At 49.3% G+C, this 25260-nt stretch overlaps 1 protein-coding gene and 1 long non-coding RNA gene across 2 annotated transcripts; one reads left to right on the forward strand and one right to left on the reverse strand.

Moving 5' to 3' along the window:
• Positions 1–14602: 14602 nt before the first annotated feature.
• LOC116183456 (uncharacterized) lies at positions 14603–15711 on the reverse strand. Its single transcript, XR_004148090.2, has 2 exons — positions 15428–15711; positions 14603–14916 (listed from the first exon to the last, which is right to left on the reverse strand). It is a non-coding gene; the product is annotated as an uncharacterized LOC116183456 (long non-coding RNA).
• A 3718-nt stretch (positions 15712–19429) lies between these two features.
• Positions 19430–24328, forward strand: SIX3 (SIX homeobox 3). The gene is made up of 2 exons (XM_021526462.2): positions 19430–20474; positions 22833–24328. The coding sequence occupies exons 1-2, from the start codon at positions 19708–19710 to the stop codon at positions 23023–23025; spliced, it is 960 nt and encodes a 319-aa protein (XP_021382137.1). The 5' UTR covers positions 19430–19707; the 3' UTR covers positions 23026–24328.
• The last annotated feature ends 932 nt before the right edge of the window (positions 24329–25260 follow it).

The following is a 25260-nucleotide window of genomic DNA, read 5'->3' on the forward strand; positions in this document are numbered from 1 at the left end:
CTGAAAAACTACACTTAGTCCATTAAAGATTTTTCACAGTGACATTTTAGTGCAGCTAGGGAAATATGCCACTGTGCCATTTATCATTTTCAGGCCATGGACAGTGGAACGGAGGTTGCTATGAAGAACAAAATAAAATAGATTACACGTATAGAAGTGAGGTGAAGAATACTGATAAATATACACTACTGAATGTCAGCAAATGTCACTTGAGAAGCCATTTGCAGCTACCAGAACAGCCCTGCAAACCAGCAAAAGTAGCAAAACCAGGCGAAACAAGTTGGGTGTACTCACTTCCACATGAATAAGCAATAAACCTCTCTGAAGTTACACCAGAAAGTTGTTAAACTTGATAGATGAATCTTTTCCAAATGGTTCTGTCGAACACTGTATGTGGCTACAAAGGACTCGGGATGGTTTAAAGTGAGAAAGAGAAAGCATTGCTGAGAATGCAACAATTGAAGCATTTTCTTTCAAACATTTATATTCTGCTTTGTATTAAAGGGACAGTATGAACAAAGAAGTGATTCATCAGACCACTTTTTCACCCATAGGGCTGCTCTTTTTTTTTTGTCTGAACTTCACTGTCAGAACTATTGCATTACTACCCTTTCTCCTTTAAATACATTTGCCACTCTAGCAACAGGACTTAGAGTTAAATCAGTTTGGGTTTGGTAGGCAGAAACATTGCAAATTAAAGCTTTTCTGCCAAAAAACTTTTAACAGTAGCTATCTACCATGCCATCTAAGTGTAAGTGAAAGACCTGCAAGACATCTATCTTTGCAGCAGCATCTGAGCTGTAGATCTATGGATCAGCTCCATTTTGGGTTATAGACATGCTGGCCTAGAAAAAGCCCTCCTAGTGAAAGTTACAATACTTGAGCAACAATATAAAGATTCCTTCAGGCTTATTTGAATCTGTGCTGTCTGCAGCCTCTTGAACCACTGTTCTTCATTGATAATAAAGTGAAGATCTTTGACTCAAAAAAAATCTCCCAGGAAAAAAATAGGAGGGAGTTCTTAAAACTTCAGAAACTCTGAACTCTGCTTTTATATTTAATTTTCCATGAGATTCTTCCTCCCAAATTCTAGTTTATTTTAGCAAAATCAGAGACAGCATGCATCATTTTGATTTCATGAGACTGTTATCCCCAGGCATCACACTCATGCAAATTTCAGATCAGTTTTGTTTTCATTAGTGAAAAGCAGCAATGTGGATCACATAAATGGTGTCACACAGGAACTCCTTTATTCAAAATATTTCATACATGCTAAGATATGCTGTTTGTACAACTATTTCTGTCAAACTTCTCACCATATGTTCATGTAAAAGCTATAAACAACCAGCCCTACAATGGCATCCTAAATCCAAAGAGTTTAAATCTTTGAAGAGAACAAATTTCTTGTACTTACAAATCCTGTAGATGGAGTATGGGTGAACCTTCCTTTCTTGGGCAAGATGTTTATACAGTGAATTTTCTTTGTACTAGTCTTCACTCTATTCTTGCACAATCAAAAGTGATCTTTATTGGTCAAACCAAACACTTTATTAAATTAAGTGTAAAGCCTGGTTTAGAAATTAACAATGAAAATTGGAAAACAAATATTAAACAGATGGGTTGAACTTTCCTGAACCGCTCTCCGTCTCTCTCCCCCCGATTCTTTGAAAACTGAAGTAATCTTTGAGGCAAAACAAGCATTTGACAACATCTGTTATACAGACATTCTCTAGATGTTGTGCTGCTTCTTTGGTCTTGTTTTGAATCTCTCTGTCAATTTGAATGCACGCAACAATCTCTAGGAGTGATGCTCACTCACAAGCTGAGAAGGCAAGGACCGTGTGGGATGCAACAAAAGAGAAAAGATCTATCATTTGTTACCTAATCATGCAAAACTTCTCTTTTTACCAAAAGGATAGAGTTTGGTGAAAAGCACGAGAAAGTTTATTTATAATTTATAGTTGAAATAATAAGCCTAACATTTTTTCAGAAATTCTGAGGGGTAGTGTATTTGCACACACTTGTCTTCAAAAGAGACAAAAATACAGTTTCTTAAACGGTATTTGAAAAGTAGAAATGCTTGGCCTAGAGATTTTAAATAAATTCTTGAACAAATAGGCAGCACATGAATAAATATGCTGATTGTGCGACAGGCACTGAAAAGAAACTTCTGGTTAGCAGCCTGCTTAACCTCGTGAATGGTTTAGTCCTTCCTTCCTCCATCCTAAGCATGAAAGCTGCTATCCACACCCCAGACTTGATCTAAACTAGTGAATGTGATAGAGAGGTGCCTACTGATGCTGGATCAGGCCTGGCAGCCTCTGTGGGCCTGAATCAGCCCAATCAGCCCAATCAGCCCAAAGCCAACCTGTGCTTCCCCATGGCCAGAAGTCCTTCCAATGCAGATGTTAAGGTATGTGCTAAATATTTGAATTGCTTGAGCAGACAGCCCTGGCCCTTTGAAAAAAAGTAGAAATTTTGGCTGAATAAAACAATACAGGTTTTGCTTTGGTACAGATGGTAATAATGAAGAATCACAGTTTCTGTTATCAGGCTTTTTGATACATTTGTCTGAGTAAAAGGAACATTTAATTCTAAAGGGCAGGGGAAGAAGATTGTAAGTTTTTGCCCTTTTTTATTTTAATGACTAAACATTGTAATGCTAGCTAAACACAAATTCTTGTCTGTTAATAGGTTCTTCTAGTTTGTAATAAATAGGAATGCTAATGACTAAAATTTGGTATTTGGTATGCATTAGCTTTTGTAAGTCTTTTCTTTATAGGCTTCATTGACATTCAATATGGCAAGCTTCCTTTGAAACATATTTATAAAATAACTACAGTGTAATTAAACCAACAAAGCCATCTTTTAAGTAAGCTTAATAGCTCCGTTTTTCATTCTGTAAAATTTTTATTTTAAGGAGGAAAATAGTTATACTCAATTCTATTCTATATTGCATTTTGAATGTAATATTTTCTTTCCATTTGCAATCTGTGCATATCTAATTCTTGACAACTGTGATTATTAATAAATGTGCATGAAAAACATGCTTCAGAGATTCTTCCACAAGAATATTTTTTGTTAATGAGAACTAAAACATATCTTGACAAAGACAATATGGGTAATATACATGTGTATATATACATATTTCAGTAGCTAATGGTGGTGTAGTTAATACAGAAAAATGGATTAATAGATGTGGCAGGTAATACTCGAAGTGGATGCTATTTGATAAATGTAACTAAAAATATTTTAATTATATGAAAGCAATAGGTAAATAAAAGCAATTATATTTAATTTAGCTTTCAGCTTGTGAGCATTTTCTGTAAGCTTTAATAGAGGAGATAGCCTGTGCAGAAGGCTAATGGTATAGCCCCTGCTAACATTACTCATTACGGTTTCTAAGCAGTACTTATTCTGAGGTATTTCTCTGGAAGACTACAGTGTTCTTCATAAGGGTACTTGGAGCCTGATAAGTCTAATTCATAATAACATCTACCTCATTCAGAAAATTAAAGTTTACAGAGTCCTCGGCAGTTTGAAAATCTTTGTAGTATTTAGAACCACGATCCTGTTTACTTAAGGACAAGGTGAAAAGTGATAACTTGCATTGTAATAAGTAAAGTAGAACCTCATAACAGTTTCTTAAACACTGTCCTCTACAGGCACAATAATATTGAGACCCCATTTACGGTATGATGAATAAAAACAGTTGACATCATTGTTATAACCTTTATTTAAAACTGTTACCAAGGTTACTAATTACCATCGCTGTGTGCAACAGGTCCCTCTGAAGCAGTATCTTTACAGATGAACTGTAATGTGTAGGGCTATAAGAAAAGGCATAAGGGATTATGCACGGGCAAAAATGCTGAAAACCGCACAAACACATCTACATCATACGGTGCATCACTTTGCAAACCTCCTCTTTCGATGCTGAAATACACAATGCGGCTTTTTTTGTTTCATTCGAGCATTTAGAGAGATGTTAACTGTGCCCTGAAGTGGCTTCACAAATGTCGGGGAGCAGAGAAGGTAGGGACTACAGTGACCAACAAAACCTGCTGATTCTGGAAAATGTTCTCACCTCTTCGCGGGGCACCTGGTACACGGGGAAATCTGCCTGCATTGCGTTAGGCAAGACTGCAGGGAGAGAAGACGGAGCTGGCGGGGCACGGCCCGCAGCCCCGGGCCCGCACCGCCTCCGGCGCGGGGAGCTCGCCCGGGGTGAGCCGGTGCTAAAGGGAAAGAGGGGCGGCAGGTGACGTCCCGCTCCCCGCCGGCCACCACCCCGCTAAGTCACACACCCTGCCCGCAACTTCATGACACAAATCCGGGCTCTTAAAGTCTTTGCGACTGATCGTACTCGCTCATTTATAAATCATGATCTCCATATAGATGCATAACAACAACATACCAGAAGTGTTTGGGGAGAAATCCGATTAAAGTCTATAGCTTTTTTCCCCCCCTCTCTCCCGGAGCAAAAGTCTTGCCACAGGTCAGCTGTCGCGGCCGGCCCAAACTGCGGGGTTAAAGGGAAGAAAAGGCTCCGGGCTGGCCGCTTCCCCGCGGGCGGCGGGAGGGGGCTGCCCGGCCCGCTCGCCCTGCCGCCCCTTCGCTCGCCCGGCCAGGGACGGAGGGAGGGAAGGAGGCTCGGCCGGGCATTTTGGGGGAGGGAGCCGCCGGCCTGGCTCGAGCGTGAACTCTGCTCCCGGGACCGATTTCCCCCGGCGCCAGCATCCCCGGGCGGGGGCGTGGGGCCGCCCCGCTCCGCCTGGACCGGCCCGGCCTGGAGTGGCGGTGACGCAGGACCGTGCTTTGCTTTCCTCTTTCGGGCGATTTAGGGGAACTAGAAAAACAAACATCGGGCCGTTTCATGAAACCGTGGAGAAAACTCCGAAGGGAATGAGAGCGGGGCACATCCTTTTAGAGGAAGGACAAGGGTTCTCTGAGGAGGGAAAACAAAAGATGACAGTGGTGGCTGTAACCCCACCATGAACCAGGGACCTTCTGGCCATGCTCGGAGAGCTAACCTCCCCGGACTTCCCATTACCTCTCCATGACACTTCACTAATGCTCACACAATGGCCAACTGAGCAGTTTAAGTAAAGATATTTTAACCTGAACTAAACATTGTCTCCAGACAATAGGATGCAAAGCAACATCTGGTACCACACATAAACAATGCTGTGCAACAGCATATGCTCGACGTCTGGAAGTTTATGTCAACGCTAAGCATTCGAGTAGGCTGTCGCTGCTCGGCATGAAATCTTAATAAATGGCTGTTTGCTGTGCTTCCGACATGAGCATCTACGATCCTTCCTCTCAGGGCGTCCTCTTCAGGTTGAGATTGCCCGGCAAGACATCTTCGGACCCATCCGCGGCTCTTCCCTCCCGCCCTAGAAGCAGCCCAGCTGTGAGAAATGCCGCGGGGAGAGCCCGTGGACCGGCCTAGGGACAGCACCGGGTTACCCTTTCCCCGCTGTGGCTCCGGCTCGGCCGCCGGGGCCGGTGGAAGCGGAGGACGCTGAATGGCCAACTTCAGGAAAGCGCTTCTTTAAAGAGGAGGCTCTAGGCTAATGAAACAACGGGAGGTGACTATTGCAAACAGCTGTTCCTCATGCATATTTCATTATACAATCAGATAATGCGTCTTACCACCTTCTCAATTATTCACAGATAAACATTTTCAAGACGTTTTGACATCTGTCTTAGGGCCTGCTATTAATTTTGTAATCACTATGGTTAAAAATGTATGGGGATTGCACCTCACAATAACTCGGATTTTTCTTACGGAAAAACTATTGTAAGAGCTCGTCCTAAGCAGATCATCAGGTCAAAGAGAGCCCCGAGATAGAGGGAGCACAGGATCTTTGCCCTGCAGCCCTCGGGCTGCCGCTCCGGGGGGGCTGCGCCGGCCCCTCGCACCGTCCCTGTGTGTCCGGCTGTGCAGCGCCGGGCCCCTCCCGGCTCCCTCCGGAGCTCCCGGGGAGAAGAGATGGGCGGAGGAGGCCGAGGGGGGAAAGAGACTGCACCTTTCCTCGCAGGCAAGCCATAAAAGCGCACAGAAAAGTCGCGTCCGCCTCTTCCGTCGGGCTCTGGGCACAAGCGCTGCCGCCTCTCTCGGCGGGCCAAGGGCGGCCGCGGCTCCCCGGGCCGGCCTGGAAGGGGACACCTGCCCCGCCGGGAGCGTGCTCCGCCAGCTCTCCGGCCAGCGGGCCTGCCGGCCGGGGACAGCGCCACGGCAGCTCCCGTGGCTTCGTTCCCCGCGGAACAAAGCCCGCGGTCCCCGGCCGGGCAGCGAGCTGCGCTCCTGCTTCCTGAGCGTCGGTAAACTTCTGACAGCAAGTTTGTTTCACTGCTGCTGAGCTGGTTGTAAACCCTCAAGGCTCTAGAAAGTCGCAGCATCTAAAAACTGCATATTTTGTCTCTTCCTTGGCTATTATCCCTTTTCTCAAAATAAAGCGCACACCACCTCCAAAATGCAGTTGTACGCGCACAGTAACAGATGTTACACATGAGCATTAAAGGGCAAGTTAAACTAGCAAACGGGAGAATCAAATCTCGACAACTATTTCAGATATTTTATTGATTAAATTAAGCCACTCAGCGCCTTTCCTCCCTCCCCTTCCCCAGGTTACCTCTTTTTAACCTCAAAATCCACACACAATCGGCGCCTTTCATGACCCTCCCCCTCTTCCCTCCCATGCCCAGGTAAGTAGATGGAAACGCTTGCGTACTTCCCCGTCCTGCTACACAAGATCTTGATCACAACTAGTTTCTAAAACTGCGGTCTCGACAGCGATAAGGGGAACAGCTTTTGCAGAGGGAGCAGTACCCGCGCGTGAGCCAGCACAACGAGGGAAAAATTGTATTTTTAGCCTGGCCAGACTCCTCTCCCCGTCCCGCGGGGGCACGGCCAGCGCCGCTGCCCGCCAGTTCCACCAGTTCCCAAAGCGCTGGCTGTCCCCGATCGGCGCATCCCGGCGCATCCCGGCTGCGCGTGGGTTTGCTCTAAAGCCTCAGCCTGAGTCCCGGCCGTGAATTTCATTTTAATCGCGCTGCCAAGTAAAGTGCCGGCACCCAGGACGGCCGGGAGTGTAAAGGCCTTTCTGCCTCGCAGGTGGCGAAAGGCAGAGAAGGATTTGGGAGCAACCAGAAGAGGGGATGCTCTCTGAAAAGGAAATGAGAACTCTTAGTGCTCCTTTCAAAGTATTGCCCACATTTGGAGACCTTGCCTTCTCTTGAATGCTCTGTAAACAGTGAAAGGGTTAGTGATGAGCACTGAGCCTCTGGTTCAGCTCCACCTCGAACCTATTATTTTAAAAGTCAGAAATCGGGGAAATAGGGCTGTGAGTGTGTGGAGGAAAGACCCTTCCACCTCAGCAACATTCATTATATTTTAATGTGAAATGTCAAAAGCCCGCTGGAATCTTTATGCAGCCGTTCTTGAATTGGTTCTGCACTCGCTCAGAGCCGGTCTGTGCCGACCTGGCTCTTAACTTCAGCTCTCTAAGTCCTCGTATAGTTTCAACACTGTTCTTGCAACTTTGCCCCCGCAGAGCCGTCCTGCTCCCCGTCCCTACCCCAGCCTCAAGACGTCCTTCGCCCTATTGATGTGTGCTAGAGCCAAACAGGGCAAAAAGACGAGAATTGTATTCGACAGATGCTGCTCACTCGTGAATAACAGGTTCAGCGCATACGGTATCTCTCGCCATTATCCTGTAAGTTAATATCGAGTAGCAATAGCTGTCTAAATATCAAAATCTATTTATAGAGGATGCAGAGCTATGACCTCTCCATCTGACCTTCAGGAACTGCAGGCTGGAAAACAGGGCACATAAAGAAAGGGGAGTGGGGGGGGGGAAAGGATAAGCCCAGGATTACAATGGAGATTCGTGCGTGGCGGAGTTGGGCTGGGCTGCCTTTGTTCCGAAATCCTGAGAGGACTTGAATCTTTAGGACAGCACCGGCCCCGCGGCCCAGGGGAGGAGCGGCTCGGTCCGGCTTCTCTGTGTCCCTGCCGCGATTGCGGTGCTGCTTCCTCCACTTCTGCATAGCTACAGAAGTTGTTGTCGTCGAGTTTTGGGTGGGGTTGGTTAGTTTTTTTCACAATTAAAAAAAAAAAAGCGCAGAGGGGAAGACAAAAGAGCGCCCTTGACTAAGGAGTAGGTCTCTGTGAGAAGTGAGGGAGCAGAGAGCTCAGTGAAGTGCAGACCCACAGCTTAGGAAATAATTTTCCACCGGGGGAAAGAGCTGCTGGGGGTATTTTCTCATTTTGAGCCTCATAGCCTTTCCAGCACAAACAGGGTGTGTGCGGAGGGAGCAAGGCTTAGGGAGTTTTCCCAGTCCCTCCCCGGCAAGCAGCAGGATGGGGGAAGCTGGGCGCTCTCGGGCGCTGCCCGGGGGTGCCTGGCCCTCGGGCAAGGCGAGTGTCGGGGCCTTGGGCAGGGCCCCCGTGACACCCCGTGCTCTCGGGGATCGCCCCCCGCGCACCCCCTTTCCCAGCGGGCGGGAAGGGGGAGGATGCTCCGCAGGGTCCCAGAGCAGGCATCAGTGTTACAAAGTGCATCCCCTCGAAAAGGGGGGATAGCCGGGGGAGGGGGGTGGGTCTGGGGTGGGGTGGGGGGGGGAGGCTAAGAAGAAAAGAATAATCCCAAAGTACTCTTCTTTTTTTTTTTTTTCTTTCTTTATTTCTTTCTTTTTATGGAGCCATCGAGTGCTCGTCCAGTCTGAATTAACAACTGCGGAAAACTAGACTAACTGCGCACCCGCCCTCCCCCCGCCCCAGCCCCGGCTCCCGGCGGTAATATGGCGCCTGCGAGAGAGAGAAGCACTTTTCTCGGTGTTTAGCAGTTGAAATGTGCTCCCCGAAGGTCACACCAGGCGACGCGCCCGTTGGCTGCCGCGCAGGGCCGGGGTGAGGGCTGGGCCGGGCCGGCGGCAGCGCCCGCAGCCCCGACCGCTATCCCGCCGGGGATGCAGAGCGGCTCGGGCAGGTTCCCCACAGCCAAATATGCCCCGGCTAGGCTTTTTCTTCCCCTTTATGTTCTGTGTCTACAAGGGAATAGTACCCCATCTTCCCTCGCTACCTTATTAGAAAAAAAAAAAAATCAAAAACTCCGACCGAAACACCCAACAATCGACCACCTAAACCAAGCCGGTGCTCCGAGGGAGTTATTCCTTGTGTCTGGAAATTAAAAGGTTCAAATTCCTACGTGACCATGTTGAGACACGGGAGCACTGTTCGCAGCTACTTTAAAGCGCCAGTCCCAGTTGGTTTGGAGGTCGGAGCTACTGTTCTTCATTAAGAGAAGTGTAGTTCAGGAGGCAAACTCTGTCCCCGGGGGGTGTGCAGGCTCTCTTGCCGCCGTCTAAGTGCACCTACCAAGGGAAAAGAGAGGCAGGGCTGCTCACCGAGCTGCTTAAATGTTCTCCTCTTTCTGCTGCCGGGGGCTAACCAAGGAGCAAGCTTCTCTAGCTTTCCGAATAAATTTAGAAAGATGATTTTTAAAAATTGCTGTTCCTGGCATTTGCGTCCCACTTGAGAAAAGTGTCTGGGGAAAAAAAAGGATCTCCCAAACTCTTCCCAACATACTTAGTAATGATCTCCTTTTAAATCTTGGGTCTTGCTACCACATTATTCTCCGTGATATTGCATTCCAAAGAAAATAGACTGGGTATTAGAAGACGAATCCCCTCTTCCTAATGAATATTTACCCTGAGGTCATTACATCTGTAATGGCCCTTGCTAACTTACCTTGCTCCCCTCTTTCTCTGCTAGAGACTGGGATTTCAATCACAATGCCCTCGATTTTAAAGTGCCGTGTACCATTTAATGGCGGGGTGCAGGAGAGGTTAGAATATTATTGACTTCATGCAATATATAAGATGGATGCATTTAAGACTTTTAACTTCTTGTTGCAATGACATGCTGTATTTTTATGAGGTACCTATTATGCAGACAGAACCATTGTGCTGTAGCTGCCTCACAGTTGCTGGATCGTTTCTATCAGATGAAAGATTTTGAATAGTTTTCTTTCAACAATGCATCCTTTTGGTCTTGATACAAAGAACGTAGGCATGGTATACACTTAAACAGCTCTGTCACAGAGCAAGATTAAATAGAGTATATATCGAGCCCTGTCTGCAGTATAATATGTACAGGGAACAGAATGGAGCTCCCTCCGCCGCTGAAGGAGCACATTAAGGTCTCATGTCCTGGGAGCATCTTCCAGGTTTCCCTTATCTCTGCTATTTCGTTAAGCTGTTAAAAATCTTTACAGACGGGCTTTAAAATCGGCTGCTTCTCGCAGGGAGACCGAATTTGATGGCAGGGTCTTTTAACAAAACCTACTGCTGGTGCTCCAGTAAAGGGACAAGTTGCGCTCTATCCAGTCCCCCATCTCGGCCCCCGCGCCTGTCCCGGGCAGGCGGCTTTTTCCTGCCCTGTGGCAGCGGCGAAAGAGGGGCACCGGTTCAGCACAGCCCCTGGCGTGCGTTTGCCCACCCCCGTCCCCACCCGCGGCGGCAGCCCCGGGCCGGGATGCGGGAAGGCGGCGCCCGCGGCCGCCGGTGCCAGGCGCGGGGGGCTGGGGGTGCAGCCCGGGGAGGCTCCGCGCCCGCCGCGACCCCCCTCCGGTGCTCACTCGAGCGACTTGACCAAAGTGCACGTGCTGAGCCCAACTTCCCTCTGCCCAGCTTTGTGCTCTGCGCTGATTGAGTCCCCATATTAAGCTCGAGATCCTTTCTAAGCAACTGCTAAGAAGTCAAGAGCATCCTTGCTTGCTTTCTCTCCGTGGCCTTTCATGCCCTCAATTTGTTATTCCACTGACACTTTTCTTAAAGTTAGCGCCTAGCATTGAAACATTAGCAACAAAAGCCCTGGAAAATCTCTCCCTCCTCACCACTAAATCCTCTAATGGGTCTGTGCGTGTCGAATTTTTATTTGATTTACAATAATCTCTAGCACTTCAATATTAAACCTACCTCAGCCCAGTACCTCACCTATGGGATATTTTTCAGTGCTGCTTTGGAAAGTACAGACGCTCAGATTTCCTTCCACGTGCACCTACTAATTTATAAATGAGTGTATACAGCTGTCTTCGTGTATATCTGTGTCTCTGTATCTGCAGTAACGCTTTCATTTTGTGTCAAAATAACACATCCTGTCACTCCACGCCAAAAGTATATTTATCGAATGAAATAGCACCGCAAGCTGCATCTTCTTTATCAAACCTTCATTTCTGTTTTACACAATTGTTAAATATCTTTTCATTTCTTTTCCTATTTTAAAATATGTATTACAGTAATTGTTACTTGGAGGTCTTTTGTGTATCTATAGCTCCTTTGATTCATATATTTTCCTTTCTTTTAATCTTGTTATGAGAAATTATATACACATTTCTCAGGAAATCCAAGGGGCATAACTTGATTAAATAAAAACTCCCTAATCCTCGAGGTTTGCGGCAAATACCAATTTTTAAAGTACACGTTCCTAACACACGGGTTGGGTTTTTTTTGGGTTTTTTTTTTTTTTTTTTGGTTGGTTTTTTTTTTTTTTTTTTTTTCTTGAATGAAGATCCCTAAGTCCTCTTCACTTTATTACACGGATTTGGTGAAATGATTCTTCAGGCTCTCTAATTTAAATAAGTTTTAGTGTGAACTAAGAATGAACATTATCCTCTAACCTGAGGTCAAGTGAAGGGTGATTTACATGACAAAGAATAATTCCCATTTTGTCCAATATGAAACAACTTCACCTTCGGCATCATTAAGAAGAGTTTAGCACTTTCAGGGCTTTGGGGGTTGGGTTTTTTTGGTAAATAGTTGGCTATGTATAGCGCAATTTCCCTTTTATAAATCACAATACAAAGGCTGACTTCTTGTGCTCTTGAATTTCGGCATTATTTTTATAGCCTTAAGTAGAGTGAATTTGCACCTGCTGGTATTTAAACTTTAACATATTAGCTGGGGAGGACTTATCAACCCAGAGCACCGCCTCGAAGCAAATTAACAATCTTCATTAAAGGGGGGGGGAGGGGGAGGGGGAGAGGAGATGTGACCATTTAAGATGCTGTCCCGGATCTCTCCGATCTATACAGGTTCCAAGTGGATTATTTGGGGTCTTTATAGCAGCAGAATAACCGCTTTACTCCCCCTCCCCCCGACACATATTCGCTTCCAAATTTCTACTTCTCGCCCGGCACTTTAACCCTCTCGATACCTTCTTACCCTCGGCCTGGAGCAATGCCCTGCAGAGGGAGGTTGCGAAGAGGCAGGGGCAGCTCGACTGCGCTCCCCGTCTCAGCCTCGGCGGCCTCCCGCTCCCACCCCACCTCCCTTTAAGAGCACTTCCCAAAAAAAAAATCAAGTCGTGCTCTTGGTGGTTTCTTCTCTCTCTTTTATGGTCACTCTGAGCTGAGCTTGCTCCCTCTCCTCGTCTTCCTCACATTCACATACTCACACGCACACTACAGGAGCCCGTGAGGAAGTGATCTTAATCTAAATATCAAACTTACCGTCCGGAGGATCCTGCCTTGGGGAAGTTCTGCTCTGTTGGGTCTCAAAGTTAGAGAAACCACCGTCATCCCTCATTAAGAGCCCAGGTCTTGGGGAGAGGGGCTGCTGGCGGAGGGCCACGGGCGGGGAGCTGAGCTCCCCAGCTCTGCCCGCCCGGCGGTGCCGGCTCTGTGCCCCGAGGGGACCCAGACCCCGCATGCGGCCCCGGCGCTCTCGGGACGGGGCGCCCCGGGATTCCTCCCGTGGGCACGGGCGTGCGCACCTAGCCGCGGCTCCGAGGGGATCCGCACGCTCCCCGCGGCGGGAGGGGGCCCCGGGGCAGCGCACCCACCGGCTCTGCCCGGCAGCCAGCTTCCTTGCGGGGATGGAGGGGTGGTAGTGTGCTTGTTCACAGCTACACCGGGAAAGTGGGAGCATTTCGTGTTTACAACCGGCTCCGGCTTGTATTGGTGAGATGTAGTTCAAGCAGCGCTCCTGTGTGTCGCGGGCTCTTAACTGGAGCTTTGCTCAGTCATTGAGAGCAATAGAAAGTATATGGAAATCAATATATAGACAGTGTGGAGGGCAGATAATGGATTCGAGTCAGTGAGTGTTATAATCTGCATTATGGGCTTCCTATTGTTTAGACTGAGCACAAATTTCCAAAGGGTGAAGTGTTGGGTTTGGGTCCCCCCCCTTCTTCTTCTTTTTGGAGGGCTTTGTGTGTATAGGGGGAGGGGGAGTGTTAAATCCTCCAGCCACAATTATCAGAGTACACCCACTCCCCCCTTCCCGCCCGCCCCATCTGATTTTAAAGGTAGTGCTTTCACGGCGAAGCTAATGACTTTCATTTAATTGAACATGCCCTGATGTAGCGGATTGTTCTCGCAGCCCTACGCCTTTGTTGCTTTTGGGGGGAAATAAAGCTAATCAAACCTTTTGTCACGGCCAAATTCTCCCTCAGGGTCTCCCAAACATTTGTTTGAGTAATTCACCTCAAGAATTGAAAATACTAATTGATTTTAAAATGCCAGCCCGGAGGGACGGGGAGGTGGGGGGTTGGGGTGGGGGGAGCCTGGAAATTAGAGGCGAAGAGCAAACGTCTACCTGCCAGCAGCGAAGCCTCCGCAGTCGCTGCCCCCGCCGGTAGCCGCTGCCGGGCTGAGCCCCCCCGCAGGCTGCGGTGCCCCCGCCGCCGCCGGCCGCACTCTCCGCTCCGTCCCCTCCCTCGGCCTCTTCTCCCCCTCCCCACCGCCAAACTGCGCCTGGTCACCTTGGTCCCGGATCCTCCGCTAAAGTGCCGGCGGTGGCAGGGGTGGGCTCCGCCGGGCGGGGAGGGGATCCCGGTCCGGGCGCCTCGGCCCCATTCAGAGAAGAATTTTGATGCGATTCATTAGAAGTAACGAGTTGACATAAGGTAAATCTACATCGAGGGGGCCTTTCTTTGAGTGCATGGGGAAGCTTCATTAACCATCGCTAACAAGGCGTGCAAATGCTCTGATTGGGCAGCTTTCTTGTAACGCCAAGGCCTTAGCAGGATGCCCACCTAATGAGGGTCACTACAAGAGACTGATAAAATATTCAAATTTTCCGTCGCACCAGGAACTTTGTACTAAAGGAGAAAGTTGAGACAACTGTGTGCTTGTTTACCTTGGGAAGGCACACTCGGGGGAGAAGGCATCTGGCTCTGACATCTCCATCTCCAAGAGAAGCCCCGAGCTGGATGGTCGCTGTTTTATGGACGTTTATTTGCAAAACTCGTCAACAGATTTTCCCCCGCCTTCTCTTCTCCCCCCCATTCTAATTGTGTTTCTCTCGGATTTAATGTACTGATTAATAAATAACCTGTCTGCGAGGTTCCACACTTTTCTTCGCTTTTCTTTCCTTCTTTTTTTTTTTTTTCTTGAAGATTTATTAAAATCAGCCTGATGGCTTTAATGACACGTCAATCATTTCGAAGTTGCTGCTTGTTACTAATATGTCAGACTCTGTACACATCACCGCTACTTTCCTCTCCGCAGCATTTAAAGCCTGTCCCCTCCTCCCCCCGCAATTTGTTTCTTCAAGTTTTCATCGCTAGGTTACGATTTCTAATTAGAGCTAAGTATTTCACTTAATATTTAATTTAGACGCCAAGCACATATATCATACCTAGATCAGTCAATCAAGTGTCCCTTGTTGATAATGCTACATCATTAAGAGTTGTGTTTAATTCGGGAGCAAGAGATTGTACGGCTGCTTCTGCTGCAGAGCAGGTAACTTTCGACTGGCGGGAGCTGCCAGCAGATCCAGAGGGATGGGGGAAAGCAGTCCAGCCCAGCCGGGAGGCAGCTGCGGCTCCCTCACCTTCTCGGGAGAGTTTTCTGCTTCCCAAGCCGTCGTCTCACTCTGAGGCGAGCTGCATTCCTTTTCTCACTTTTTGTTTTAAAAAAGAGTAATTAAAAATTTGTTGGTATTTCACGTTTCCCTCATCCAGCCTCAGGGTTTATGCAAAATACATCTTGGGAGGGGTCCCCGGAAGTTTAAATTGGAAGCTGAAGCAGTATTTTGGAACACTAGTTAAATACCCCCTCGACTTCTTAAGCCAATCCAAGCAACTAAAAAAAACATCACTTGCCACTTGTTTGTTATCACGACCTGTACAGCACACACCGCATCCACAGAGCTCTCTTACGGGAGCCGGATGGGCCACATCTTACACACCCATCAAAAGTGCATTCATTTATCCCGGGAAATCGTGACTAAAGAAAGAGAGGAAGAAAGAAAGAGGAAAGGAAGGGAAGAGGAAGATAGATGTGTTTTTAAAGATAGCATCCGCACAAATTGCTCAGCGCTTGCCCCTGAAGACTGACAAAAAATCCTGTTAAATCGTTGTATTAATAATATAAATAGCTTAACAAGACCAACGCGATGGGTTCTCCTTTACCTGCCCTGGCTCTCCCTTTCTCCCCCCTTTTGGCTTCCCCCTCGCCGCGACCGCAGTGCTGCATTTTCCTCTCGCCGGTACCTCGACCGCTACGCCCCAGCCCCGTCTGAACCACTGCCTCCCCCTGATAAAAAAAAAAAAAATAATCAGCGCTTGCAAGCGTCGACTGAGTCACTCCCGAGTCAGGATTAAGGGGCACTAACTAGGCAGCAGAAAATCGCAGCCTCCTGGGAGCGTCCATCAAAACAAGCAGTGAAATAAAAGAGCTTCTCTCTCTGCTTCCCTTCCCCAGAAAAGTCCTTCAGGTTGGCAGCCCGACACACACGCACACGCACACAACTTCGTACGGCTCCCTCCACAAGAGAGCACTGGCTTGTCCGGGTTTGTTTAGGGGAGGTTTTTGGGGAGAAGGGGAGGGTTGCTCCCCTGCCCTTCAGAGCCACATGTCATTCTAGCAGCTGAAACAATAAATCATGTGGGACCAAGTAAGATTGACTGGAAACGGACGGCAGATTCCCCGGCCTGGAGAAGACGGCCATCGTCAGAGCAGAGGGACCCCGCCTTCCGCGGCCCCGGACCCCGGGCCCCAGCGCGGGGGTGGGGAAGCGCCGGGGGGAAGGAGGGGGAGGCCGCGCACCCCCTGGACGCTTCCCCGCGGGACCTCCGCCTGCCCGTAACAAACTTACAGGATCCGGAAAGGATTTCCCCAGCCGAGAGGGCAGCCTCTGCCCGGCCCCGTCCGCCGCCGCCGCCGCGCTCCCGCTGCCGCCGACCGCGCCCGGCTCCGCGCCCGGCGGGGCGCCCCGCTGCGCGCGCCGCTCCGCGCCCGCGGCTGCGCCCGCCCGGCGGCGGCGGCGGCTGGGCGCCCGGCGGGTCCGGGCTCGGCATTAGCCGATCCCATTGACAGTTTGCAGCCAGCAGCTGCAGTCATTAAAAGCCATTTACACCCTGGCCTCCTCACACAAAGCTGGAGCGCCAACAATTATCTGCTTGCACATTTCAGGACATGAGAGTGTGTCCCTAACAGGCTTAGGGGAGCGCTGAATCCCCGGCCGGGCTGGGCAGGCGCAGGTTCTGCTCCCCGAGGTCTGGCTAGCGACCACCGCGCCTCGGTGGCCCGCGTCTTCCAGCCGCGGGGGCCGGCGGAAACGTTTGAGGATGCTGGCTCCATCCTCCTAAGGGCCTCTGGCTAGCAGGGCTCCCGTGCTGGACCTTCGCGGCACAGAGAGGAGACTGGGCTTCAGGAGGACCTTGGTATTAGCTGATGGGCAGGGTTGTGGGTTTGTTTGGTTATAAACACACACGCACACAGAATACATGCATTAAAATAACCTACGGAAGGATATTGTGGAAGAACGGTTTTCGCCAAAAATGCAGTTGTTACATGTTTCATATGTCTGGTGGGGAGAAAGGTAAAAAAAAAAAAAAGGGGGGGGGGGGGGGAGAAAGGAAAAGAGAAAGAGAGAGAAAGAAAGAATATATGTAGAAGCTTTTAGAGATTCATCAGGAATACTAATAGAGGGGTTGCAACCTAAAGCTGAACGACCAGAGTATGATAGTCCGTGAGATTAAAAAAAAAAAAAAAACCAACCCAAAACTACAGAGGCGGTTTGGATGTTATTCTGGACATACATTTTAAGGTAGTTTAATTTTCAGCTCAAAGTAAAATGGAATGAAATATTAAGAAACTCCCGCAGGAATTCCCCCCACTCTCCCCTCTGTAATCCTTTACATAAAAGGAAAGGATTACAAAGAAAAAGATTTTGTGTGTATGTGTGTATTAAAATCTTTGGCTAAACATATTGTTGTCCAATTAATACCTCCAAGTCGATTTGTAGAGGGGCTGAGAAGTCTCTTTCCCTCCTTAGCTGTACGACTGGAAATATGAGCCAGGGAAGGTGGGAAGGTAAAAAAGAAGTTTTTCCCAAGTCTGTTAACAGAAGTGCTTAAGCAGATCACTAAAAATTAAGAGGGCGAATTATTTCCATTAGGACTATGAAGCCATGTAGCACACCGATGACAGTTTAGTGGAAATCAGATGAATGTGTCATACAGCGAGCTTCTTCCAGTCCAGCAGCTCTTCCAACTGGACCTATTCATCTGCCACTTAGAATTATTTCACGAGGAGTGCGCTGTGAAAGGATCACAACCAGTTTGGAGCGCAGCTAAAGAACTTCTACCACCCATAGCAGTATTATTATTATCCTTCGGATAGGGCAAGTCACGCTATGTTTTCACATTTTAATTGTAATATCTCACTTCCCCCCCTCCTTCCCTCCATTGATGTCTGAAAGTAGTTTGGGCTCCAAGCCTCACCCCTCGATCTCCATCGGAATGCAGAAAAGATCTTTAAAAAAGTTTTGAATTCCTGAATGATTTTTCTTCTAGAAAGGCGGCTTAGGATAATTATTTCAGCTTTATTGAGGGCAGATTAGTTGAAGTCTGGATGCTGCGTTTCAATACTCGTTGTACATGCCTTTACAATGTCGGTATTGTTTGCTACTGTGTGTGAACCTATTCAAAATATACACTTTTTAACACCAAGCAAAGTCCTGTCTAAATATACACAGTAAGTCTGGAAAGATGTCCATGACCCGTACAAATCTCTGTAAATCACACTTCCATAGCTACAGAAACCAAACAAAAGAGTTACCAGCTCAAGATGCTGATTAAATCTTCTTAAAAGCAACATACCTAATAATAAATATAGTTCCATGGTAGCAAGGTCTGACGACCCAGCTGTGTTTTACTGAGGGATGGACTCAAACCACCACTATGTATATTTTCCCTGCTCTCAATTTCATATAAATAAATAAATAAATAAATAAATAAATATTAAAAAAAAATAAAAAAGCTCAAATCCAGTTTGGCTCGCATCCCTTTCCTCTTCCCCCGCACGAGAGTCTTGCAAGTTGGGGGGCAGAATCAGCGGGGGAAAGGAGAGGTACAGTGTAAAGCCCCGGTGGATTTGGGGGTGAGAAGCAACCTCGCAAGGTCGCTGGGCTCCGGAGAAAGGAAGAGGCGAGGGGAGTTGAGGCGAGTGGGAGGAGGAAAGCCAGAATACAAGAAAAACAAAGTGGAGAAAAGGAAGAGAATGGAGAGCGAAAGGGAAGACTGGAAGGAGCGGGAGGGCAGGGAACGCGAGGAGTGGAACGGGAGAGGCAGCGAGCGGGACACCGCCGGGGTCGGTCGCGGAGCCGGGCGGCCGGAGCAGATCCGGGCTGGGCACCCTGGGCGGCTGCCGGCGGAGCGGCCGCGGAACTCCGCAGACAGCGGATCCCTCCTTCCGCGGAGAGGGGCAGCGAGCGAGAGAGAGGAGGAGAGACTCTTCGGTGAACCAGGGCTAAACCCAGCCTGTACTGTATGTGCCTGTTTCTGGGAGGGTCACCGGCGCGAGGATGGGTCTAATGATCTCATCTTTCTTTTCTTCCCCGGCACTATTAGTGCTCAGATAGGCAGAATGAAGTGAAACTACGTGCAAATCATGTGTAAATTGTCTCAGTTAGGAGCCCTTTATCCGAACGTGTATCCCAGCCTGGCCCATTTACTTTTCCCCCATATCTCCTTTAGCTTTAACGAGGCTCGTTAAGATCACAATAATATTCCACCCTCTAATTGCTCATCCCATTCAACAAATATGTGCACACTGCTTTTCGCATTATTTGATCCCTTATTTAGGAGGGGTGTGGAGAAGGAGGGGGGAGAGACAGGGAGAAGGGGAAGTGCTGAGATTAGGAGTTGCAAAGATTAAGGAGGAAAAAAAAAAAATCCAAACAACAAACCAGGCTTTTCCACCAACCGCCCGGCTTCCCTCCCCCCCGTGCATTTGGGCGAAGTGGTAAAAACCTTCCTTACGTACTCCGTAATGATTGGCAGGGCTGACAGTGATTGGCAGCGGCTGCCATGGCAACGCCACAACGACACTCAGAAGACCAATAGAAAAGCGAAACAAAATGTTTCAGCGCTGCACTCACTGTGGATTTAGGGGAGATATTATGAGGCTGTTGTCATTAGGGCGATCGCTGTTGAATCACTGAATCCTGACTCGGCGGCGGCGCGGGGCCGGGTGTGTGTGAGTGCGTGTGCGTGTGGGGTGTGTGTGAGCGCGCGTGTGCGTGTGCCCGCGTGTGCGTGTGAGTGTGTGTGCCCCCGTGCCTCTATGTGGCTGTGTGTGCGTGTGCGGGTGTGGATGCGTGCGCGGTGCGTGTGCCCTTTCCTCCCTTCTTCCTCCCTTTCTTTCTTTTCTCCTTGATTTATCTCCCCCTCTCCCCGGTCATCCCATGGTGTTCAGGTCCCCGCTAGAGCTTTATCCCACCCATTTCTTCTTGCCAAACTTCGCCGCCGATCCGCACCACCGCTCCCTCCTTCTCGCCAGCGGCGGCGGCGGCGGCGGCAGCGGCAGCGGCTCGGGCTGCAGCCCCGGTGCCGGCGGCGGTGGAGGCGGCAGCTCCCGGGCACCCCACGAAGAGTTGTCAATGTTTCAGCTGCCCACACTCAACTTCTCCCCGGAGCAAGTGGCCAGCGTCTGCGAGACGCTGGAGGAGACTGGAGACATAGAAAGGCTGGGGAGGTTCCTCTGGTCGCTGCCGGTGGCGCCGGGGGCATGCGAGGCCATCAACAAGCACGAGTCCATCCTCCGCGCCCGGGCGGTGGTGGCCTTCCACACGGGCAACTTCCGAGACCTCTACCACATCCTGGAGAACCACAAATTCACCAAGGAGTCCCACGGCAAGTTGCAGGCCATGTGGCTCGAAGCGCACTACCAGGAGGCCGAGAAGCTAAGGGGTCGCCCGCTGGGGCCGGTTGATAAATACAGGGTGAGGAAGAAGTTTCCGCTGCCCAGGACCATTTGGGATGGCGAGCAGAAGACGCACTGCTTCAAGGAGAGGACTCGCAGCCTCCTGAGGGAGTGGTACCTGCAGGACCCTTACCCCAACCCCAGCAAGAAAAGGGAACTGGCTCAGGCCACGGGGCTCACCCCCACGCAAGTAGGCAACTGGTTCAAAAACCGAAGGCAAAGAGACAGAGCAGCGGCGGCTAAAAACAGGTCAGTGGGGCTGCCGTGCCACTCTCCGGGGCGGGGGGCGAGGTGGGCGGCGGGACCGTGCGGGAGGACGGCCGCGCTCCGCTGCTCGGCAGCCGCCTGGGCGGCAGCGCGCCTCTGCCTCTCCTTCCCTCCTCCTCCTCCTCTCCATCGGGGAGAAATCGGTCCCCCCGCCGGGCGGGTAGGTCTTCTCCCGGCAGCCACAGGGATGCGACGGGGATAGGCACGGCTCAAAGTTGCCTGACGCGCCTCCAACCTTGCCCCGGCTCCGCACGGGCTCTCGGGGTGCGGACAGGCTCCCGGCGGGCGTGGGCAGCTCCGTGGGCGCGCGTGTGCGTAGATATGCGCGGAGCACATCGGCTGCGACGGGGGCAGCGCCCGACTCTCCCGGCCTCCCTCCCCTCCTGCACCGGCGGCTGGCAGGGGACGGGAAACCCCCACGGCCCTGGGTCGCTGGGCTTCGGTTTGGCTTTCGGCTTGCCGGGATTTGTGCCTGGCCGGTCTCAGGCGCGGTTCCCCGGCCGGAAGGCCGAGCCAGGCGGTGCGGTTCAGAGGGGGTTTCGGCGGAGCCGGCGGCTCCGCTCCAATTGTTCGTGCTGCTCTGCATGCGCAGCGGGACCAGCACAGGCATACCCCAGAGCTCTTTGGCTCATGGAGAAGAGAAAAAACAAATGAACAAATAAAACACCCCCCCCCCCCCAAAAAAAAACCCAAAACCCAAACAACAACAAAAAAAATATATATATTTAAGAGACCGGGAATTTTTCCCCCCTGTATCTCCACTTCTATGTTTACACCACATGGCGACCTGGCCTCCTGGTCGTGTGTTTCCTGTGCATTTACACTTGCATTTATTTGCGTGTGTCTCAGTGTCTTTTTCCTTTTTTTTTTCCCCCTTTCCGCTTTGCCATGATAAAAGCGAGGCAGCCTTCTTCCTTTCTTTTGCTTTTTTTCTTTCTTTCTCATTACTGTCATAAAAGTTATTTTGCAAATGAAAATGGACCCTTAATTTAGTTTGACACATTGGTTTTATTTTAATTTAAGTTTCGCTACCATTATAAGCGTGTAAACAAAAACTTCTTATAAATGCTGTCTTTTAAATTCCTCCTAATTATAGCACTGGTGCTACTGATTAAAGATTCTGTAGGAGAAATGCAACCTAAAAGTGCCTTGCTATTTAATTTCCATTAAATGGAAAACAGATCAGCTTAGGACTGTAAATAAACAGGAGTTGCCTACGGATGCTTTTGTTGACTCAACGCTGTTGACAGCAGATGAATGCACCAGGATTTGTAAATGGGAGAAAAATCAAAGACCCTGAAATTAGACAACTTAAAATAATGAGAAATGTAGAATAAACCGGCTACATTTTTTTCTGTTCTTTGCAGGAAGTTAAATTTAAAAATACCTCGGTGAGAAACATTTGAGCGAAGAGTGTGTTTTGATTCACACAGGCAATCCTAGGCGCTAGAGGTTGAGGCTGGCTGCTCAGTCCAGGACTTTTAGCTCTTATCCCTGAATTAGACTTTCTTCGGGTTTCGAGTGGAATAAACGGACCCAGGGGAATATTTGCAATAAGCTAGGGTACCTAAAATATATTTAGTGCCTCTAAAAAAAATTCAAAGATAATATTCCCCTAAGCATCAACAATGAAAGAAATGAAAGAACAAGCGCTTTAAAGCTGATTATGGCTTTCAGATGAAAAAAATGACTTAAATTTCGAGGGGAGAGTAGCGTTTTGTTCCACATTCTCCTTCTTTTATTTTATTCATAGCGCTGAGTCCCTGGGACAGGACCTCCCTCCTTCCCTACCGCAGACTCACAGTGTGTGTGCACCGGGAAATATTTAGGCAGGTGCTGGCTAGAGCACAAAATGGGGTTCTAGTACGATTCTTGCCCGCTTCGGACCGCTCCTTGAAGCTTTTCGCGGTGCCCAAGTGCTAAAGGGGCTCACCCACACACGGTTTCTCCTAGGCCCGCCGTGTTGCGGGGAGGAATGAATGGCAGTCCGGGGAAAGAGAAGGCGCTGCTCGTGTTTTTCAAAGGCGGGCCCAGGGAAGTGCTTGTCCCCGTCCCGTTTCAGACCGCGGCCCCTGTCGCTGTGCGTGCCCCGGGCTCCGTGCCCCGCGGCGGCCTGCCCGGCAGGGGGGCAGCGCGGCCCGGCCGCTCGGCCCGGCGCTCCCTGCGCGCCGCCGCCGCTCCGCGCCGCGGGAGAGCGGCCGGGGCCCGCCCTGCGCCCGCGGGTCCGCGCAGGGCCGGGCCGGGCCGGGAGGGCGCAGGGCCGGGCGGGCGCCGTCCCCTCGGCCGCGCCCGGTGTCTGAGCGGGGCTGTGCTGTTGTTTTGTCTCCCGGCGCGATGCAGGCTCCAGCACCAGGCGATAGGACAGAGCGGCATGCGGTCGCTGGCAGAGCCCGGCTGCCCGACACACAGCTCGGCCGAGTCTCCGTCCACGGCGGCCAGCCCGACCACCAGCGTCTCCAGTTTGACAGAAAGAGCCGAGACGGGCACCTCCATCCTCTCGGTAACCTCCAGCGACTCGGAATGTGATGTATGATATCGGAAAACAAACAAACAAAAATATCCAAATCCAAACAGCCAAGCACCCTCTCCCCGTCCCGAGAAAAACAAACCGAGGCAACCTAGAATCAGGACACACACACGCATGCACGCACACACACAGCCGGGAGGAAAGAAAAGGCCAAACCCGACCCAAACATAATAGCAAACAAACAGACAGGGATCAGAGAATCCACCACCACCACCGTCAGCCAACACCACCACCAAGAGATGGAGCTAAAACTTCAACAGTCACAAACGCTGGTGCTGCAGCGGGAAGGGTGGGGGGGGAGGGCGGGAAATAATAATTATTATATATATAAAAAGAAAGAAAGAAAAAAAAAAAAAACAAAGCAAAAGTGACAATTGTATTCTTTTTAGGACAAGCACGATTTCTCCTTTGCGCTTTTCCATGGACGCATTTCACCCACTTGCATGATGATGATGATTAAATTTGTATCTGGGAAAAAATATTCTCTATAGTAAAGGAAAACAAACAGAAACCAGACAAACAAATGCAAACTCCGATCGAATTTGTACAAAAATCAAAAATAAAAAAAAAAATTTAAAAGGAACTCCTTGAAGAGGGAAATAACAAATGTTTATCACCTTTTTGTTGGTCCTATTTCTCTTTCTCTCTTCCTCTCTCTTTCTCTGTCTTTTTTTTTTTTTTTTTTTTTTTTAGTCCGAGTGATGGTCCAGCCAAGATGCAATTTTCTGTTTTTTTGTTCTGCAGACAATCATTTTATTCGTAAGCACCTTTTTTTCTACACTTCTGTCACTGCCTGTGTGGGTACTGGTTATAAATGTGGAAAAAGAATAGTTATGACTGTAACAGATTTTTATTTTTATTTCAAAATTTTATATGAATTATGTATATCTTAATGATGCGGTCATTTTCCCAGTTTGTAATATATGTGTAGAAATGCTTGTATATGATATTTGCTCTCCTCTTTCTTCCTCCCCTCTCTCTATCTCCCTCCAACCCTTTCTCTCTCTCTCCTTTTTATTTTCCTTGACTCGGTGTTCCTTGCCCAAACTTAGCCGTCAAAATCTGACGTGCTAGGTTTCCAAAAGGGACCTCAGCTATAGAAAAAAAAAAAAAGAAAAAGAAAAAAAAAAAGCTTAGGGTGCAACTGTAGTTATCTTATGCAAAAGCTATTTTGAGTATTTCATAGCAGCTTTGGGGGGTCTCTTCTTAAACTCCACGTAGGACGCTTAAACTATTGTTTCCTTAACTGCGTGTTTATCTATATGTACAAACTTTCTAAATCAAATACAGTATTCCATTTTCTTATCTACCCAGCGATGTTGGTGTTTCTGTCCGCCACGGAAAATCACTCCTTCCCCGTGGGCTCCTGGCCCCGCACTCTGCCCCGCCGCGGGGCGCGCAGCGCTGCGCGGCCCCCACGCCCCTCCGGCCCCCCTCCGGCACGGCGGGACAGCCCGGCGGGGTTTCACAGGGACGGAGTGACCCTGCGGGGAGGCTGCGGCCGGCAGCGGGGACGCAGCGCTGCGATAGCGGCGCGAAGCACGGCCGTGTCCCTCCGTGTCCCCTCCGCCTCGGCGGGCTCCATCGTTTCCCCCCACTCCGGTCATTTTTTTGGTGCAGTGCGAGCTAAAAAGCTTTCCCCGACTTCTTGTCTACAGGGATGGGTGTCTCCAGAGAGCGGTTAAGATATTTCGGGATTTGTTTTGTAGCTTTAAATGAAAACAAAAACAAAAACTCCTCGCCCTTAACGGGTTGCAGCTCCTCCCCTCGAATCCGGAGTATATTGTAATGTGCTGAAAGAAGCCTTTATTTGCATGACTAACAGTATTTCAGCATCTTTCTTTCTTTCCTTTTCCCCTTTCCTTTTTTTCTTTTTCCTTAAAGTTTTGCTTTGCCCTGGGCAGATTATTCAGCCGTGAATTAGCAAGAGGTAAACTCTAAACTTGTTTTTACTTGAAAATACAATTTTGAATATTACCAGGGATTTAGAGAGAAACGTGCCTGGAATTTCTTGACCATTTCCAAACTAATATGGACTTCCGATCTACCTTTGTATTGCCCGAATCCTCTCTCCCTCTTCCCCCCTCCTTTTTTTTTTTTTCTGAAGTCCGAGCTGGGTCTGCGGAGAGACATAGAAAGTGCATGGGCTCTTCCCACCTCCTCCCTTCCTCCCCCACGCCTCAAGAGGCTACCTGTGGATTTGGGAGAACCTCCATAGGGTGCGAGATTTTAGACCAAACC

The sequence above is a fragment of the Lonchura striata genome, chromosome 3 (assembly GCF_046129695.1).
Source record: "Lonchura striata isolate bLonStr1 chromosome 3, bLonStr1.mat, whole genome shotgun sequence".
Classification (NCBI taxonomy): Eukaryota; Metazoa; Chordata; class Aves; order Passeriformes; family Estrildidae; genus Lonchura; species Lonchura striata.

Coding starts and splice junctions, on each gene's coding strand:
- SIX3 (XM_021526462.2), top strand. CDS start 19,708: ATGGTGTTCAGGTCCCCGCTAGAGCTTTATCCCACCCATTTCTTCTTG. Junction 20,475..22,832: donor GCAGCGGCGGCTAAAAACAG/GTCAGTGGGGCT, acceptor GGCGCGATGCAG/GCTCCAGCACCAGGCGATAG.